This window comes from Sapajus apella, unplaced genomic scaffold (genome assembly GCF_009761245.1).
Source record: "Sapajus apella isolate SASKATOON/1434 unplaced genomic scaffold, GSC_monkey_1.0 scaffold164, whole genome shotgun sequence".
NCBI lineage: Eukaryota > Metazoa > Chordata > Mammalia > Primates > Cebidae > Sapajus > Sapajus apella.
Genome location: NW_022437104.1, coordinates 602,255 through 622,711, shown reverse-complemented (window position 1 = coordinate 622,711; position 20,457 = coordinate 602,255). Strand labels below are relative to the sequence as shown.

Genomic DNA, 20,457 nt, shown 5'->3' with positions numbered 1-20,457 from the left:
CCTGAACATCTTCCAAATGCCTGAGATCCGATGTGTCCAGATTTCAAGCTGTCACAGTTAATCAGCATTTTCTTCACTACCCTCATTTCTTCTTTGTGAGACAGAGTCTTGCTCTGTCGCCGAGGCTTGAGTACAGTGGTGTGATCACAGCTCACTGCAACCTCCGTCTCCCCGGGTTCAAGTGATTTTCCTGTCTCAGCCTCCCAAGTAGTAGCTTGGATTATAGGCATGTGCCACCATGCCCAGCTAATTTTTGTATTTTTTAGTAGAGATGGGGTTTCACCATATTGGCCAGACTGCTGTTGAACTCCTGACCTTGTGATCCACCCACCGCGCCCAGCCCTACCCTCATTTCTTGGCACTCCTTTCCTTTCTTAGGATATCATGTATCACTGTGTTCTATCCACAGCCATCCCCATTCCCGAATCATCTTATCTCTTCCTTTTCCATCCACCAAATTCCTACAAACCCTATTCAAATGTCTTATTCTTGAAGTTTTTTGTTTTTTTTTTTTAACTTCCAAGTGAGAAGTCAATCTTGTGTTCTCCCAACAGTTTTGTTAAAATTATTTATACATGTTAATGGTTTTTCTCATTCACCTATAAGTTCCTCAAGAGTAAGGACATTGCCTCATTCAGCAGTATATCTGTATCACTTGGTATCTAGTAGGTAGTCAGTAAGTTTGTTTATTGAAATGAATAAAGAGCCTTAGATTAAGGTTTCCCTAAGTCTTAAATGCTTAGAGAGCTAGGCCCAATGAGACATGAATGAAAAAGAAGAGAAATTAGAAATACAAACCCAGTAGCATTAATATTCTACCATAGTGATATTTATATGTAACTTCTAAGATGCAGAGGACTCTAATAGTTACTGTACCCTAGTATCAGCAGTTTTCTACATTCTGGATTCTCATCACTACCTCATTTACATAATCCAAGAGTCTCACTGACGTTGGCACATATATTTACTTTTTCACTTCTGCCATCTTCAGAAACCTAGATTGGGTCACCAAGTAGATTATTAGGGCAGGAAGAAAAAACAAGAGACTATCTAAACTCGGCTTCATTTTGAAAGCCACAATATATTAAAAGCGAAAGTTCTTTTTATCTCATATCCCAGGCAGTTGTTGTGGGGAATTGTGTACTTTCTCCCAATATAGGGAAAGGACTTAGAAAGATTTGGCCTATGTGTCACCCTTCTCCCCATAAGTCTTGTCCGTCCCTTTCCCTAAATCCAAAGTTCTTCAGTGGAACTTCCAAATTTCTGTTTCCCATACCCCCATCTGTTTTCCAGTGCCTTACACACACACAAAATGATTATTTTTTTTTCTTTATTTGATTTTATTTATATATTTTTTGAGACAGAGTCTCACTACATCACCCAGGCTAGAGTGCAGTAGCATGAGCTCAGTTCACTGCAACCTCTGCCTCCCAAGTTCAAGCAGTCCTCCTGCCTCAGCCTCCTGAGTAGCTGGGATCACAGACATGCACCACCACACTGGGCTAGTTTTTGTATTTTTAGTAGAGATAGGGTTTTCCTGTGTTGGCTAGGCTGGTCTCAAACTCCTGGCCTCATGTGATCCATCCACCTTGGCCTCCCAAAGTGCTGGGATTACAGGTGTGCCCCACTGCACCTGGTCAGTTTGTCAGCAGTTTAAAATGAGGTATGATTTCGATACAGATTTCATGTTTCCGGTTTTCCTGCCCAGAATTGAGGCTCTTACTCATCTTCTGTCATTGTAGAATTATGATGCCTATTTCAGAATATGTATGAATAGAATGATCTTATAAAGTCTTATGTGTATATCATATCTGATGTATATACCTTCTTGTATCTGGCTTCTTTGTTTGATGTGTTTTGGAGGTTCATCCATGTTATTGCATCTGTCAGCAACTTGTTACTTTACATTGCTGAGTAGTATTCTCTTGTGTGATAACTGTGTAGTGTTTATCTATTTTCCTGTTGATGGACTTGAGTTTCTAGCTTTTTTTCCAGGCTAAGACAGTACTCTTTCCTTATTTATTTTTTATTTTTACAAAATCAGCAGCTAGTATTTGCAAATGGTGTTCGTATGTGCTCTTGAAATATGTGGTTTTGTGCTGGAGATCTGGAATAAGGAAACTTAGGCATTATAGTCTACCTCAAATACATGGGGTGCTGTTCTACATTCAGAAGCATTCACAAGTAGTTCTAAATACCTGTGTTTTGGCCTCTTTCTTCTGCCTTCTAAATTGTTTTATCTCAAAAAATCTGATATTGCTGAAGATGAATATACTTGCCAGTAAGTAACCAGGATTTGTAGTTGGTGCAGCACGGTTCACTTTGTGTTTGATTACATTAGTGTGCCTAGGTTACTACCCACCTCTCCTGAGCAACTTGAAAGAAATGGGCTATATAAAGTCTGTTTGATCTTTAGAACTTGAATAGCAATTGTCTGGACTTTAAAGGCAATGAGTGCACAGAAGCAGTTGTTCCCTGAAATGTGGCCCAATGAGAGGGCTCCTTTGTCAGAGACAGCTGTCTCTTCAAAAGCTGGAGGAAGTGCCTGACTCCCCTGCCCCAGAAAAACCCTGTGTACACCATACCATGACACTAAATTGAAATCCTCCTTTACTTTTGATGAAGGCAGGGGGTGGGGCTCTACCACCATAAATAAATACAGAAAATTGACCAGAGTTTGGGAATGTCTATATGTTTGGGGAAAGGGAAAGAAACAGGAAGTTTACAAGGACTTTTCTTGAAATAAGTTGGTAAGTTGGGTTCTGTTGGAGAGAGTTGATCATTTTTGTTATTCCTATACGGCTTCTTGGGCCAGGGAGCCAAAAGATGAAGGTAAGAAGAAAAGTGATTACTGAACAAATTTATTTCTGGAATTATATTAAGAACCACTATTTGCTTTCTCTCTGTTCTCCCCAGTTACCATGTACCAAAAGAAGGAAGCATATAGGTCTCATTTGATTTACTACTTAGGCTCTTTGCCATCATATCTGGCTTCTGCAAAGGATTGGGTGTCTCTGGGCTAGATCCACACTTGCACTTCTTAGCTATAGAGGTGGATCTCTAGATTCTTTGCAAGGAGGTGAGGCCAAGCGTGGGTAGGTAATAGATATAAGTAACATGGAATGCTGCAGTGGTTCTGAGGAGGAACTTAGTTAAAGAAAGGTTTTTGTGGTCTCATGGAATCATTTCAGTCTTGCCTTAATAGGTATACTCACTTTCTACAAAGTTCCTCCCCACATTTTTCATTGAGGATGTTCACAACATCCTACCCAAACCCTGGTTCTGGATATTTTTGTCACTGAAGTCATTCATAATGCCTCTCCACTCTCTTTTTCTGTTCTATATTCTGCTGCCAAATGTTCTCGTGCTTGGCAAATCTTTGTTTACATTTTGTCTTGCTCAGAGATGAGAACTACTAGCTTCTTGCCAACTTTCTTGTCTTCTTCCCCTACCTCTCCCTCTGTCTCTGCCCCACCTCACTGCACTCACCTGCACTCTCTGCCCAAATCTGTTTCAAAGGCCTGTGTTCAAAATGCTCCATTTTCTAAAATATTTGTTCCTTCCTGGGGTTTATCTTAGAGGCATATTTTGTTTCATTGCAGTATACTATATGTGTAGTGTTTTGCATTGAGTTGCGGTTTCTGCAGCTATGGCATGTTGTAACCTTTTCATCTCCTGTGCAACATTGAAGCAACTGAAAAGACAAAAGACTCCATATGTTTTTTTGATAGTTGAGGAACTGTCATGCTGCAAATATCAATTGTTAGGGAAGGAGCCCTCAAGTGTTGTTTGTATAAGTATAGCTCTTTGAACAAAATTAAATTCTATTTTCTACTCTCCATAACTTTAAATGTGATGCAAGAACATCATGTCATGTTTGTGTTTCTTTGTCTAGCCTCTTTCTTCAAGCAAATATTGAGTCTTTTAATTGAACTTACTTTTAATGTTTTCATATGGATAAATTTTCCCAACAGTAGTTTGCTGAAGACAGGATAGTTTCTCTTTTAATGTATACAAATGTTGAGTTTTTAAAGGCTTGATTTTTCACCTTTATGCTTTCAACCTTAGTGAGGCTAGCAAAGCCAGCTTCAGGATTGATTTCAGCTGTTTTTTTCCTGTGGTATGTGAGTCCAAAGGCTCATATACCCGATGAACTTGGGAAGTCAAGGCTGTAGTGAGCCATGATCGTGCCACTGCACTCCAGCCTGGGTGATAGAGACCCTGTCTCAAAAAAATAAGGAAATTAATAAATAGAAAAAGGACTAGAATTTTACACAGTGTCCTTTTCCTCACTCTGTTCTCTTGTACTGGTATTGTGAATTTCTGTGTAACTCGTTCTTTTCTTCCTTAACAGGGTTGTTGGTACAGAGGAACGTATTCCTATTCCCCTCATGGATTACATCCTTAATGTGGTAAGATTCAACACAGGGCAAACTGAGTAAAGGTGTATATGTGCTTTTCTCTAAAATGTGTGGAATTATCATAGTCCAGTAACCACTATATTTGTTTTAGTTGGAATCCAATTAAGAGGAGAAAGATGTGCCACCCTTATGTTTTTGTTCTAAACTGTTTTGCCAAAAATTAGCCAACACAACCCCCATTATTATTCCGGATTTTTTTGTTCACTGTTACCATTCCCCAAACAGGAATCTATAACAGATTTTGTTTTGCCAGTCCAGTATAGGCTGATCATCCCAAATCCAAAATGTGAACCTTTTTGAGCACCAGCATAACACTTAAAGGAAATGCTCACTGGAGCATTTTTAGCCTATACTGTATAATGCAAATATTCCGCCCCCCCCCCAAAAAAAAAAAAAAATCTGAAGCACTCCTGGTGTTCAAGCATTTTGAATATGGGATATACAACCTGTAATATGTTTTCCAAATGTATCCAACATATTTCTCCTATTTTTCCCCCATTACTTCCTGAGTATCTCACCAAAAAAGTGAAGAGTTTGAATTTCCCAGAATTGTTTACCAAAAAGGGAGAGCCGTCTTAGCATTTGTTCTAGCCTACTAAGCACTTTCAAGACTTCCAGAGATGGTTTCTCCTTGTATCTATATGTTTGTTGCCCACATTTTACTTTTTTACTCTTAAGAAATGCTTTGTTTCAAACAAACTCTTCCAGAGTTCAGGATTTCATTTGCATTATTAGCACATTTGGGGGGAATTTTCCATGATGTTTGCCTGCAGGAGAGGCATGCAGGGAGCACTAAATGGCAAATTAAGAGATTAGGTATGTTTGTACCACTAATTCATAATGTGGGCCTGAGCAAGTCACTCAACTTCTTTGTTATCTCAAATTACTGACTCGGTGTGCTTGAAAATGTAGATTGGGCAGAAATCGTAGATGTTCTTTACTCCCTGGGTGTTTTAGAGTCCATATCATACGTCTGTCTCTGTTTATCTGAGGTTTTGGTACTCTAGAAAACACCAATTTTATGACTAGAAGGCTACCCCATCCTTATTCCAGGCTGGCCTTTTAGTTCCAAGTATCAGGCTCTAACTTCTTTAAAAAATTTTTATTACCTAGATGAAATTTGTGGAATCTATTCTGAGCAACAATACAACAGATGACCACTGCCAGGAATTTGTGAATCAGAAAGGACTCTTGCCTTTGGTTACCATTTTGGGTCTTCCCAATCTGCCCATTGACTTTCCCACATCTGCTGCCTGTCAGGCTGTTGCAGGTGTCTGCAAATCCATATTGGTAAGAAGCATCTGGCCAAATGTTTTCATTTCTTTTTGGAAATCAATTTTGCGATACTTCTGTATATGTGTTTTTACTGTGGTCTCCCTTCAATGAAAAAATAATGAATAATTTTGTGTTATGTTGTATAAGTGAATTTTGTGACTAGTATATAGTGTGCTATGTTATTTCTCATTGAAAAGTCAAAGTATTTTTTCTCTGTTCCTGAGTTTGGTTTGTAGTTCTAACATCCTTAGAGTTTATTGGAGGGGAAAGTATATCTCCAAGAAGGCTTTGTAGTTGGGTGTTAGTAGTATATCACCCTTCTTTGTTTTGGGTGCTTTTTAACACATTTTATGTTTATGGTTATGTTTAACCATGTATTTTCCTCTCCTTTAGAGTTTGATAGTCATGTATTTTAAGCATAATTGACATGCATTTAATTGCCCATATTTAATTCCCCCGCTTTTCAAGCTTGATAGTCATGTATTTTAAGCATAATTGACATGTAATTCATTGCTCATATTTTGCCAACAATGAAGCTTCTTTATTTTGTTTTTCATAGTAGTAAACTATACATAACATGAAATTTACCATTTTAACCATTTTTAATTATAGAGTTCAGTAGTGTTAAGTGTATTCATATTGATGTGCAGCCAATCTCCAGAACTCTTTTCATCTTGCAAAAATGAAATTACGCCATTAAATTCCTCATCCTCCCCTCTCTCCAGCCCTTGGCAACTGCCATTCTACTTTTTGTCTCTAAATTTGATTACTCTAGGTACCTCATATAAGTGGGATCATAAAAATATTTTGTGTGTGCGACTGGCTTTTTTCATTTAGCATAATGCCCTCAAGGTTTCAACCATTATGTAGCATGTGTCATAATTTGCTTCCCTTGTAAGGCGTAATAATAATCCATTGTGTGTATATACCACATTTTGTTTATCCATTCATCTGTGATTGACACTGAATTGCTTTCACCTTTTGGCTGTTGTGAATAATAATGGTGCTGTGAACATGGATACAATAGAACTCTTTTGAGACTCTACTTTTAATTCTAATTTTCCCACATCCTAACCAATTCTTGTTTTCTGTTTTTTGACAATAGCCATTCTAGTGGGTAGGAAGTATCTCATTTTGTTTTTGACTGATATTTCCCTAATGCTTAGTGATAGCGAACATCTCTAAATGTGCTTGTTGTCCATGTATGTATCCTTGGAGAAATGTCTATTCAAGTTCATTGCTCTATTTTAATCATGTTATTTGTTCTATTGTTGAGTTGTAAGAGTTGTGTATTCTTCTACACGTATTAATATCTGATAGTAATGTCTTCTCAGGTATATGATTTGCAAATATTTTTCCTGTTCTGTGAGTTGCCTTTTCGTGGTTGTCTTTTGATGCACAAGCATGTTTAATTTTGATAAAGTTCAGCTTCTCTTTTTTAATTTTTGTTGTCTTTGTAAACACCTATGTTTTTGGTGTCATGTCCTAGAAACCATTGCCAAATTCAGTGTTTTGCAGCTTTCCCACTATGGCTTCTTCTAAGAGTTTTATAACTTATCTCTTATATTTGGGTCTTTGATCCATTTTGATTTGATTTTTTTTATATGGTAAAAGTCTCCTTTCCTATTGAATGGTCTTGGTTCCTTTGTCAAAAATCATTTGACCGTATATATGTGAAGATTTAATTCTGGGCTCTCTATTCTGTTCTGTTGGTCTTTATGTCTGTCTTTATGCCAGTATCACAGTTTTGATTACTGTAACTTTGTAATAGAAATCAAAAAGAGTGAGACCTCCAAAAAATTTTCCCCAACTTGTTTTGGCTATTTGGGTTCCCTTAAGATTCCATATGAATTTTAGAAGGAATTTTTTTTCTATTTCTGCAAAAACAAAACAAAAACCAACATTGGAATTTTGATAGTGATTACATGAAATCTATGAAACTCCTTTATTAGCTGGGCTGCAGAGTGATAAGTAATTCCTGCTAAAAATGAGAAATCCAGTTGCTTACAGATTTGGAAAGATCCATAATTGTGACGTGACTTTATTTTGTTTTACTCTTTGAAATATTGAATTAAATGCTCTTCATTAGCAAGAGGGGAAAAGATCTTTATCATACCTATAATATACTGTGAAAGGATAGATTTATTGAAAGCCATAGGAAGGCACATAATTTCTCCTGTCTTTGCGTGGCACGTGATGGGGTTTTATTGTCAGATTTTTCTCCATACTTGAGAGGAAATCACAAGGGTCTTATGATCCTTGAGTTGTCAGATAAAAACAAATTACCTACCTGATGCCTATGTTAGAATGGTCTCTCTTGTTTTAAGAAGAGAACATTATAATAATGATTCACTTCCATGCTTTCGAACTTTGCCTAACATTGTTTCCTACTCTGCAAAATTTGGAATTAATCCTCTACCATAGAGTCCTTACTATAACAGTATCAATTTGGCCATCATAAGCTTTTAAGTGTTATTGGCTCACCAGATTTGAAAGTAGTGTGTTGCTCTAGAAAGAGATGTTAATGTATGTTGTACCTGAGTTCATATTTGGGTTCTACCACCAGGTAAGAGACCATGGCCATATCTAAAATCTGGGAGACTTCTATTTAATTGTCACTTCCATTGTGACTATTAAGGCATGATGAATTTGAAGCCCATTATGTATTAACACTTTAATTATTATTCCTGTTGCAGACACTGTCACATGAACCCAAAGTCCTTCAAGAGGGTCTCCTTCAACTGGACTCCATCCTCTCCTCCCTGGAGCCCTTACACCGCCCCATTGAATCCCCTGGGGGCTCAGTGTTGTTGCGGGAACTGGCTTGTGCAGGCAATGTTGCTGATGCTACCCTCTCAGCCCAGGCCACACCTCTGCTGCATGCACTCACTGCTGCCCATGCCTACATCATGATGTTTGTTCATACTTGCAGAGTTGGACAGGTAATATAATCTTAGGGGTGAACATATTAATTTAAAGGCAATGAAATACCTAGGGCATACATCTAGCAGGTTACTGTACTTAACAGGAGGTCTGCTTGAGGTAGCAGCTAAAATAACAGTTCAACTTAGGATGAGATGTTTTTTGACAGTGTCAAAAAGTTGAATGACTGTATAATTTATTATGTGAAGTGGACTTTGTTGAGAGTAAAAGAGGTTATTACCCTTTTTAGCAGACAAACATCAATTGGGTATTCATTTGGCCTTAGTACTGCCTAATAATCTTTCCACAAGTCCTTATAGGTCTGATAATGGGATGGCATAGATAGGACATTTTTTACCACAGAACATTTAAATCAGTAGTAATTAACAGATTAGTAAAAATTTGCTACATATCAGACCCATTTCCTGCAATCTATAATCCCTAGTTCTAGAAAGAAGGCATTTTGTATATGTCCTCACAGTTTTACTATATTTATTCCTAGATAATTGATTTTAAAGATTAACGGTATCAACATTAAGCAAAACAGAGTTCAGCAGCCCTGTTTTATACTATTGAGCAGGAGTGTGTTCTCTATTACCTGTGAATTGATTGAATTCGAAATAAAATAACACAATTATAAATGAATTAGAAAATTACTTAGCAAAGCTTAGGGATTGATTTTTATTACTTACCTTTTCGTTATTGAATGTAATAAAATTAAGATGGAAAATTAAATTCAAGGAATTAAATCCAGTTATTTACTGAAGTAATGCAATTGGATGGAAATAACAATACCCCCACCAAATAAATTAGAAAGTACTTAATGAACCTGCAAAACCGTTTCTTTGATTCAGAAGAAAAAGTAGCCTATGATGCCTTTCTTTCACTTTATAAAAAGCAATGAGAGCAGTGTTGTGGAAATAGTTTGTAAATGTTGTAAGAGGATATTTTGTGGAACTGTCGTCTTGAATGTGGACATTTTGATGAGGTGGATAACTCTGTGAGAATAGCAATGAAGAAAAATTCCTTATACTTATAAAACTATTGAAGGTTGGTTTTTTGTTTTTTTGTTTTTTTTTTTTAATTTTTTTAAGTATAATTGTTCAGGGAACATCCCAAAGGTGAAATTCTTGTTATGATTACAGAGTGAAATTCGTTCCATCTCCGTAAACCAGTGGGGCTCTCAATTGGGTCTGAGTGTTTTGAGCAAGCTGAGCCAGTTATACTGTTCCCTGGTGTGGGAAAGCACTGTCCTCCTCTCCCTGTGTACCCCAAACAGGTAAGAGAATGGTTCTCTCTTATTATTCTGTTACCTAAATTCAGTGAGCCTGGGATAGGAGGGTGAGGAAGAGAATTCAGAGGCTTCCCAGTCCTTCCCTCTTACCAGCCTAGGAACTTGCTGACAAATTGTAGCATTTTGTACATCTTTGATTTGATGTACCAATTATGCTTTGTTGGCATGGTGGATGTTTAAAATGTGTTCCTGTTGTTAGCCAGATACAAAAACGTGAGTTGGAAACCTTTGTACTACCTTAGGAATTATAGAAGCTTTATTATATTCAGTTTAACTTACCTGCTATAGGAGGGATAGTGTCAGCCAAGCAAGTTAGAGACCATTTACAATATAAGAGGTGAACTATCAGTATGTATGTGTGTGTATATATATATGTATATATATATATATATTTTTTTTTTTTTTTGCTCAGTATTTCTCTTGTTGCAGCCTACCATCTGGGTGCGAATTTGGCCAGGCGGATATGCAGAAACTTGTTCCAAAGGATGAGAAGGCAGGTACGACCCAGGGCGGAAAAAGATCAGGTAACTCTAAGAAACTAAAATCTTAGTCATTACTTCTAAGTTGTGTTCCTATGTCTTTATAGGTTTATTATGAAAATTTTTAGTTACTTCTATCATCCATAGTCTAGTTTTCATCCTCTCACTGAGTTTTAGTCATTTCCTCCATAAAAATGTATGTATATATATAATGGTAAAAGTTAGTAGAAAGAATTACCCATATTTCTGCCACCAAAAAAATAAAACAATTTTGGAAGTATCTGCCCAGTCTTTTTTCTCTGAGTATATTTGTCATTGTCTTAGATAAAACATTTCGTAGATCTCTCTCCTCACTTAATGTTAAGTACCATATAAAGGTGCATGAATTAACTATTCCCTGTTAAGTTTCTAATATGCTAGTTTTTTAAATGAACAGTTTTGTATCTACTCTTCTGCATATATAAGATTGATTACTAGAAATTACTGTATCAGAGGGTATTAACTTTTAATTTAAAAATCTCAATTTCTATGTTGATTGCATATTAGAATAATTTTGATAATTTTTGAGGTCAAGAGATCAAGAACATCCTGACCAACATGGTAAAACCCCGTCTCTACTAAAAATACAAAAATTAGCTGGGCGTGGTCACGTGCGCCTGTAGTCCCAGCTACTCGGGAGGCTGAGGCACGAGAATTGCTTGAACCTGGGAGGTGGAGTTTGCAGTGAGCTGAGATTGTGCCACTGCACTCCAGCCTGGTGCCTGGTTACAGAGTGAGACTCTGTCTCCAAAAAAGAAAAAAAAAAAAAAAAAAAGCAAAAAGTGACCTTTTTAATTAATACTTTTTAATGTGGCTACTAGAAAATTTAAATTATATATGTGGTTCACGTTGTATTTTTATCAACAGTACTGCTTTATAAAGAAGGTTGTTTTTATTTTATCTCACAATAAAAATTCCAAATTTCAGTAAGTAGAAATCATACATAATTTTCTGACTCTAATGCTACAAACTTAAAATTAATACAAGCAACTTTTCCAGAAAGTTTTTTCTCCTGAGTTCTATATAAAAGAGGAAATTAAAAAATGATAAACCATACTAAGAAAGCAATGAAGATAATTCTGTCTATAAAAATGTATCAGGCCAGGCCCAGTGGTTCATGCCTGTAATCCCAGCACTTTGGGAGGCCAAGGCCGATAAATTGCTTGAGCCCAGGAGTTCTAGACCAGCCTGGGCAACGTGACAAAACCCATCTCTACAAAAAAATACAAAAATTAGCTGGCTGTGATGATACATGCCTGTAATCACAGCTACTAGGGAGGCTGAGGTGGGAGAATCACTTGGGCCCAGGAAGTTGAGGCTACGGTGAGCCATGATTGCATGCCTGCACTCAAGCCTTGATGACAAAGCAGGATCCTGTCTCAAAAAAAAAAATGTATCCAATATGCTTTAAAACTTGTAGAGAAGTTACTAAGGAGAGGGAAATTTCTAAGGAACTAGTAAAGCTGACATGACATAGGCTTAGAACCAACAAACAAGGACTTATGTATGACAGCTGGTTATTGTGAGGGATGGGATACTGCGGTCAGTTGGGGGGAAATAGGGGAGGGATAGCAAGGTGAGAGAAGCCAGATGTAGGTGATGGGGAGGAAGGCAGCAAATCACTGCCACATGTGTACCTATGCAACAATCTTGCATGTTCTTCACATGTACCCCAAAACCTAAAATGCAATAAAATAAATAAATGGGAAAAAATAAAATAAAATAAATAAATAAATAAACTATACACACACCTGACAAAATGAGAATCTCAAATTTAGTCAAAATGTACCAAATTTAACTCAGGGAAAGAATAAATTTACTAAGAACTGAGAATGAAATTAGTTTCACTGTCAAAGATTTGCATCTTTAACAATTCAGATAATTTTTTTCTAGCAATTTATTTAACACATTTAACAAAGATGACTCAACCTCTCCACAATTTTTCTGGAATGTTGAAAGAAAAACTTGGTGACTTGTTTCATAAGTTTTCATAAAACTCATTCTTAGATCTAAGAGCATGTATATACCAAAGAAAAAGACACATCTCACATTCATATGCACAGTTCTTAAGTGCTAGAAAATAAAATTTACCATTGGTAATCTGTGATGTCCAGTTTGAGTTAAACAAGCTATAACATTCTAGTAGGGCATCCACATTGACAGCATTGGGCACTATGCACACTGTAGCCTATGTGAATGGTACCCTCTGGGTTGTGCTGTACCCACAACAGTCTTCCAAGGTAGCCCTTGGTTAATACTATTCATATGCTCTCATTTGATGATATCAGCATTAGCTACTTAGAACTCCAGACAGAGAAGCATATCAGTACAATATTTGGGTTGTGTTTTTGTTTCTTCAAATTTAGGAAACCATGGGAATTGAAAGAGTTACAAAAACCATAGATAATCTTTCTCGGTACTCCTCAAGGAACCAGGTAAATGTTGGCTGTACATCATCCTATTGCTCCCTTCTTATATCTGTAGATGGGGAACAGGATGGAACAGCTGGAAGTATGGATGCTTCTACCCAGGGCTTATTGGAAGGCATTGGGCTAGATGGTGACACATTGGCTCCCATGGAGACAGATGAACCTACCGCTTCAGACTCTAAGGGCAAATCTAAAATCACACCAGCAATGGCTGCCAGAATTAAGCAAATCAAGCCTTTGTTATCAGGTGAGTGATTCTACTTTCTCCTACCTTTTCTATCTTTCAATCCCTTAGTCAGTCCTCAAACAGATTGAGTTGGAAAGGCTGTTATTTCATATAAGTTAGTTTAAAACTTATTTTGTGACCTATTTTTAGGTGTCCTTTGTTGAGTGACTCCTATGTGAAGGCTTTGTAATAGCAGCTATGGGTACAGAGATGACAGAATCCCTTCCTGAGAGCCATATCTACTACCTTCCCTTTGATTTTTTCCTCCTATTTACTCTTCAACTATGGTATATATGGCTTCTGCTCCTACTATTTCACTGACATGCCTCAGCAAGACATCCATAACGTCCTTGTTCCTAAGTCCCTTCTCACTTGTCTGCAGCTTGGTGGTTGACCCGCTATTTCCATCTAGAAATACTCTTCCTTTGGTGTTTGTGTTATTAAGCTATCTTCATTCCTTGTTAACTATGGCAGAACAGGTGAAGGAGGTAGAAGGGAAGGCAGACATGCTTAGTGTAACTTTATGGAAATACATGGTAATTTCTTTCTGACTTGGTTGCTTTTTTCATTACTGTAAAAATGATTCTATACGATACCAATATTTCTTCCACCATTTGCTTTAGTTTCAGTGCCCGTATCATAGTAAGATCCACATCATAAAAGAAGTCAAAATATTCTTGAATAATCAGAACTCTTCTGCCAGATTATCTAATGTCACTTTGGTTCCTGGCACTGCTTCTATGTCTTCTTCCTCATCATCTGATACTGGTTCAAAAGCACTCATCCCCATCAAGAGACATTAGCTCTTGAATTTCACTAAGATCCATATCCTGAAACCCTTCACCTGCCACCTTTTTTGCCACATTCATAAACTCATGATTCCCTTGATTGGCGCTGTCGTAAATCCTGTTAAGTTCTGCACAACGTCGGGACAGTTTTCTCCAACAGAAATTTGTTTCAGGCTTGATGGCTTTTTCTGTAACAATTATGGCATCTTCAATGGCATAATCCTTCCAGACTTTCATGATATTCCCTCTGTCGGGGCTCTCTTCCACAGCATTAACAACCCTTTCCTTAGAGTACTATGCCTTAAAGCCCCTTGTAACTCTGATCTAGGCTGAATTAGAGATGTGGTTTTAGGGGGCAAGTAGACCACTTCAGTGCCTTTGGTGTTGAATTCATGGGGTTCTGGATCGCCAGAGGCATTGTCCAATATCAAAAGGCACTTTAAAAGGCACTCCCTTACTGGCAAGGTACTTCTGACATCAGAGACAAAATATCAATGGAACCAATCCAAAAAGGGGTCTTGTTGCCCAGGCCTTCTTGTACAGTCAAAAGACTGACAGCTGCTACTTATCTTTCTCCGTCAAGGCTCAGAAGTTAGGAGCTTTATAGGTAATGGCAGTCCTGATCATAAACCCAGTAGCATTTGCACAAAAGGAGTTAGTCTGTCCCTTTCTGCCTTAACTCCTTCTGCTCACTTCTGTTCCTTACTAATAAATGTCCTTTGTGGCTTTTTTTTTTTTTTTTCTCTCTTCAAAATAGTGTACTTTTGTCTGTATGAAAAACCCTTTCAGTCAAATATCCTTTCTCCTCAATGATATTCTTAATGGTGCCTGGGAACTCAACTATTACCTGTTGGTTGATAGAAGCTGCTTCTCCTGTTATCTTGACATTCTTTAAGCCAAACCTCTTTGTTAAATTATCAAATTATCCTTTGCTGACATTACATTCTCCAGCTTTAGATCCTTCACTTACCTTTTAGCTTTCATATAATGACTTCGATTTTCTTGAATTACATTAGAATCTATAGGTGTGTCTTTATTATGTCAATCCTGTACCCAAGCCTGCTGGTGTGGCTGCAGCAACAGCTTCACCAGTTTCCTTTTCTTTGTTTTACAGTTGTCTTAACACTGAATTCATTTGTACTGAGGTAGTGGGCAATGCAGTGCATATCAAGCAATTCAGCTTTTTCTTGAAATGTCATGACTTTTCCCTGCTTCTTAGGAGCACTTCCAACATTAGTAGTGACACTTCATATGGGGTCGTAGAGTGTCCCAGGTTTATGGTATTGCAGTAAACATGAAAAATAACGTGAGACCCATGAGATCTCTCACATTATTTTCATCTGTCCAGTAAACTACACAATTTACTGGAGAGATGAACTGTTCATGTGGAAGTGATTAGTCTCACACAGTGTTTTAAGCAAATTCTGGCAATACTTGAGTTCACCACAATATCTACAGGTGGTAGCTACAAAATTACTAGAGTATAATATATAATAAATTTTGTGCAGTTATTTAATAGTGCTTATTTACTGCAAATGGCACCGTGTATTGTGTGTGCATAAGTCTGATGAATATTAAATTTTTATAATTTGTGTATATTTTACGATAGTAAATGATAAAATAGACTAGTATCTACATATATTTTGTGCATACATGACATACCTAACTTTATGTTTCAATATTTTGAGGCTACATGTTTCATCTGGGAGTTTTTTCAAAGTGTCAACAAATCTCCAAAATTTTCAATATATTTGTTGAAAAAAAATTCACATATAAGTAGACCTGTGCAGTTCAAAACCTGTGTTAAGTGTCAGCTGTACTTTGATTCAGACCTAGCCCTTCTTGTCTTTGGATCATGGTAAAATAACATTTTTAAAATGCTATGGCAACATTTTCATTTATTAATTTAAAAGTATATTTCATTGTAGAAATAAATGCATAAAATATTTTAAAGAGAAGCTGGAAAGCACTCCGTTTTTTATGTAGTTTCTTTTGCATATGTTTGTGTTTATTTTGTTCAGTTATATATTGAAAAGCATCCTATGAAAAGGAAAATTTGAGATGTCCATAATCTGCCTAATTCCTTAAGACTATACTTGTAAAAATTTTCATGTTTTTCCTAGTAGTTTTTTTTTGTTTCTCTGGGACTACATATTCCATGTTGTGATTAGACTATATATATTGTCAGTGATCTTTTTTTTATCTAAGTGGTTAATCATTTTTGCCAATTTTAAAATTGTCTGTAGGCATTTTAAGTGACTTCATCATCCAGTAGGTATATTATTTAACTGTATATGTTGCTGTATTGCTTCTACAAAGGTGGTTGCAATTTATACTTCCTCTAACAATGTGAATGCTCATTGGTCTTTCACATTTGGTGGCTATTGAATGCCACGTATCTGTCTCCTGCCTTCAGAAGTGGCGTTTTTTTCCTTGTGGAGCTTCCTTTTTGGATTATCGAATGTAGAACAAATCCAAGTGTTAACTAGAGGTGGTAGGAGGAAGTGGTGAGTCATAAAAATATGTTAATGGTAATGTGTCTGTTGTAATTAAACCATTCTGAAAACACTATATAGCTTTATTCTGACTTTTGGGTTCCAGCTTCCTCCAGATTAGGCCGAGCACTTGCTGAGCTATTTGGACTTCTTGTTAAACTTTGTGTGGGATCTCCTGTCCGTCAGAGAAGGAGCCATCATGCTGCCAGCACTACTACAGCACCAACACCTGCTGCTCGATCAACAGCCTCAGCTCTCACTAAGCTCTTGACTAAGGGCTTATCTTGGCAGCCCCCACCATATACACCTACTCCCCGATTCAGGTGAAGTTCAACTTGAGATTCAGGGACTAGAAAGTTACAATATAAAAGTATATAATTTGTTCCTATACTACTTAAAATGGAGAGTGAGCCACTGAATTTGAGAACTTGGAGGTCCCTTGTTTACTCTAGAAAATAAAGTGTAAGTTACTTGTTTTGGTTGTACCTAGTATAGAACATGGGTAATTTTTTAAGTATTTAAAGTCAAATTGTATTTCAGTAGCTTTATATAGGTAGTATCGTTTATCCAAAATGCTTGGGACCAGAAAGTATTTCGAATTTTGGAATTTTTCAGGTTTTGGAATATTTGTGGAATACATATCAGTTGAGCATCCCTAATCTGAAATGCTGCTGTGAACATGTCCTTTAAGTGTCATGTCAGCAATCAAAAAGTTTCAGATTTTGAAATATTTTGATTTTTCTGATTAGGGATACTCGACCTTTATTCTTTTGTAGGTGGGAGGTGTCACTTCAGTGTGTAAATTTTTCTCTTGCCTTTTAAATGAATTTCCTGTTGCTTCTGTGTCTGCTTCACAGAAGGTTAAAGTTTTGCTTTTTTTTCTCCCCCCCCCCCCACCTTCAGGCTGACATTCTTCATCTGTTCAGTTGGTTTCACATCACCAATGCTGTTTGATGAGAGGAAGTATCCCTACCACCTCATGCTGCAAAAATTTCTCTGCTCTGGAGGCCACAATGCTCTCTTTGAGTAAGGATCAAGTTGCTTTACAGAGGAGTTTTTCTTGGAGTTTGGTCTTTGCTGTGTTCCTTCCCAGCCCAGTGCTTTAAAGTGCCCTATCTTGTAACAGTGGGATATATAGAAATAGCCATTGATTTTAATCCTTCCATGTTCTGGGAAGTAGCCATGTCTGTCTTCATTTACTTTGGAGGGTAGGATTTAGGCTGCCCTAGAGTTGTGTTGGTGAGGGTCTCTGCTTTTTCTCATGTGGCTTCCGGTTCCCAGCATGGGTTTTTAAAATAGATTTTTCTTTTTCTGTTGTTTTTCTGAATATAATTTTTCTCCTTTTCTTGGTCAGTTGATTCCAAGCTGAGTTTCACTGGTTTGGATTTTTAAGACTTAAGAAAAATAAAGGAGAGGAGGCGGAGCAAAAGAAAAAAATAATATAGCTGATAACTGTTGGACAGATTAGATGTAATAGCTCTAAGAAGAGGGAAGTGTAGTGCCAGTATAGATTTGAGACCTTTTAGTGTAAACCCCTCTTCCCAGGATAAAATACTAATATTCTATCTGCCAACTTTTCCTTATTTGAATTTAGAACTTTCAACTGGGCTCTGTCCATGGGAGGTAAAGTTCCTGTTTCTGAGGGATTGGAACACTCAGACTTGCCTGATGGTACAGGAGAATTCCTAGATGCCTGGCTTATGCTGGTGGAGAAGATGGTGAATCCCACCACGGTGCTTGAATCTCCACATTCACTGCCTGCCAAATTGCCTGGAGGTGTCCAGAACTTTCCCCAATTCAGTGCACTCCGCTTCCTTGTGGTAACTCAGAAAGTGAGTATTTAGTATTCTAAATCAAAAGGAATTTCTCATGCTAAGTTAGTTCCCACTCTGTTTTGTCCTGCTTAATGAAATAACATGATTATTTAAGAACTATTGGATTCAACTCCCAGATAAGGCTGCCTTACACAAGGGAATCTAGACCATTTGAGAATTTCCATGATATAAACATTTGAACTGTAAATTTCAGATTGGTACTTGTATTAGGCTGTTCTTGCTTTGTTACAAAGAAGTAACCAAGACTGGGTAATTTATAAAGAAAAGAGATTTAAGTGGGCCATGGTTCTACAAGCTTTGGAAGCATGGTGCAAGTATCTGCTGGGGTTCTAGGGAGGTCTCAGGAAGTTCACAGTCATGGTGGAAGGTAAAGTGGGAGCTTGCGTGTCACATGGCAGAAGCAGGAGGTGCTGCACACTTTAAAATGACCAGATCTCATAAGAGAACTCAACTATTGTGAAGATAGCACTCAACCATGAGGGATCCACCTCCATGACCCAAACACCTCCAGTATTGGAGATTACAATTCAGTATGAGATTTGAACAGAACAAATATTCCAAACTATATCACTGCTTCAGGTTGAATTAAATGCCTGTTCTCTGTGCCTTCTTAGGCCCCCTCATGTTGGCCTGGGATTTTGTTGTTGGTACTAGTTGCGGAATGACTGTTCCGTAGGTCTTTAACTTAATCCTTCTGGGCTTTGAATTGAGGCAAAGTAAAGATCATCACACACTTTTCAAATTACTTACAGGCAGCCTTTACTTGCATCAAAAACCTGTGGAACCGGAAACCCCTGAAGGTATATGGTGGACGAATGGCTGAATCCATGCTGGCCATTCTGTGCCACATCCTCCGAGGAGAACCTGTGATTCGAGAGAGACTAAGCAAGGAGAAGGAGGGTTCTCGAGGAGAAGAGGATACAGGGCAAGAGGAAGGTGGCTCTCGCCGGGAACCTCAAGTCAACCAGCAACAACTGCAACAGGTAGGGTGCTGGCCTCACACTCCAGGGTCCAGACTTTGCACCCAGTGGAGTGCAATGTTTATGGGTTTTCTAAGTTTACATACCACTGAGTGCCTGGTCACATTAGCCAGGAAACAGGTTAAATTTGCTCCTTCTCTTAGCATTTGTTTTTTTTTCCCCTGAGGAAAACGAATATAGTCCTGATGCTCTGCGCAGGTAGTAGTCCTCTCAAGCATGTTGATGAGTATTCTCAGTATCCTGCTACCTCAGAATTATTTTCTGGTTAACCTTTTAAGAGAATGGATATTGTGAACCAGATTTACTTTCCAACAAGAGCTTTCTGAAACCTTAGTCACCTACAAAACTTTTGTTTTCACTTGCAAATAAAATGTATATAACAGAAGGGGCATTTTAGAAATTGGGAGGCTAGAAAGAGGGGAGGGGAGAGGCCCATAAAGTCCTACCACTTGAATCTCAAAGAGCATTTTAACATTTTCCTCCTGGAGTTTGTATGTATGTTAGCTTTATGTCTAGAGTCCTGTTATAATCTGCCTACTATATACACTTGCCCCGTTTTTTTATCATTAAAGTAATAAATACCATCATTACCAAATTTATAAATACAAGACTTTTAAAAGGCATTCATAATTTTATCACACAAGACAGTCATTGTCTCCTTCTTCAGTCCTGTGCCTAATTTTTACATTGTTAACATCAAATAATATGTATACTTGTATTGTTATCAATTTTTTTTTTTTTACTAATTGGTCATTCTTTTATTGTTGGATATTAGTTTTCTTGTTAATTTTCTTACAGTTTGATGATGTAACACTGGTATATAGTTTCCTTATGTACCAATCCTTATGTACGTCTCATGATTATTGCCTGGTAGTAGAACAACTTAGGTCAGTCTTCCAGGCACTTGTTCTGTGGCCAGTTTGTTTTCCAGAAAATTGGGACCAATTTGTACTTCTTTGTATGAGTCTCAATCTTTTAATTATAATAATCTTATTAATCATAATAAGTATGCATCTCCGCCCCCCCCCCAAACAACTTTCTTAGAGGATGGAATTGAGAATGCTCTTGGATTGAATCCTGTGTCTTCAATGTTTGAATGCTATGGAAGCACCAAACTGAAAGGATTGTTCATTTTACCTAACTGCCCTAGCTCATAAATGCTCTTAGCTCTGATGAAGTTAGAAAAACTTATTCCCACTTTGAAGAGGAAAATTTTCCTTCCTTTTAAAAATGTATTTGTATTTCTCTTCTAATGTGATGCTGAGCCCTTGCCT

General features: G+C 37.4%; 1 protein-coding gene across 19 annotated transcripts in view; it reads left to right on the top strand.

Moving 5' to 3' along the window:
• The window catches only part of HUWE1 (HECT, UBA and WWE domain containing E3 ubiquitin protein ligase 1), a 157,352-nt gene that overhangs the window by 79,395 nt on the left and 57,500 nt on the right, over nucleotides 1-20,457 (top strand). For all 19 annotated transcript variants that reach the window (XM_032267008.1, XM_032267005.1, XM_032266995.1 and 16 more), the window contains 10 exons: nucleotides 4,355-4,412; nucleotides 5,535-5,711; nucleotides 8,393-8,638; nucleotides 9,764-9,897; nucleotides 10,342-10,436; nucleotides 12,915-13,106; nucleotides 16,475-16,691; nucleotides 17,272-17,394; nucleotides 17,963-18,200; nucleotides 18,956-19,186. In XM_032267008.1, coding sequence (XP_032122899.1) covers nucleotides 4,355-4,412; nucleotides 5,535-5,711; nucleotides 8,393-8,638; nucleotides 9,764-9,897; nucleotides 10,342-10,436; nucleotides 12,915-13,106; nucleotides 16,475-16,691; nucleotides 17,272-17,394; nucleotides 17,963-18,200; nucleotides 18,956-19,186 — 1,711 coding nt within the window. The remainder of the gene's footprint in view (nucleotides 1-4,354; nucleotides 4,413-5,534; nucleotides 5,712-8,392; nucleotides 8,639-9,763; nucleotides 9,898-10,341; nucleotides 10,437-12,914; nucleotides 13,107-16,474; nucleotides 16,692-17,271; nucleotides 17,395-17,962; nucleotides 18,201-18,955; nucleotides 19,187-20,457) is intronic.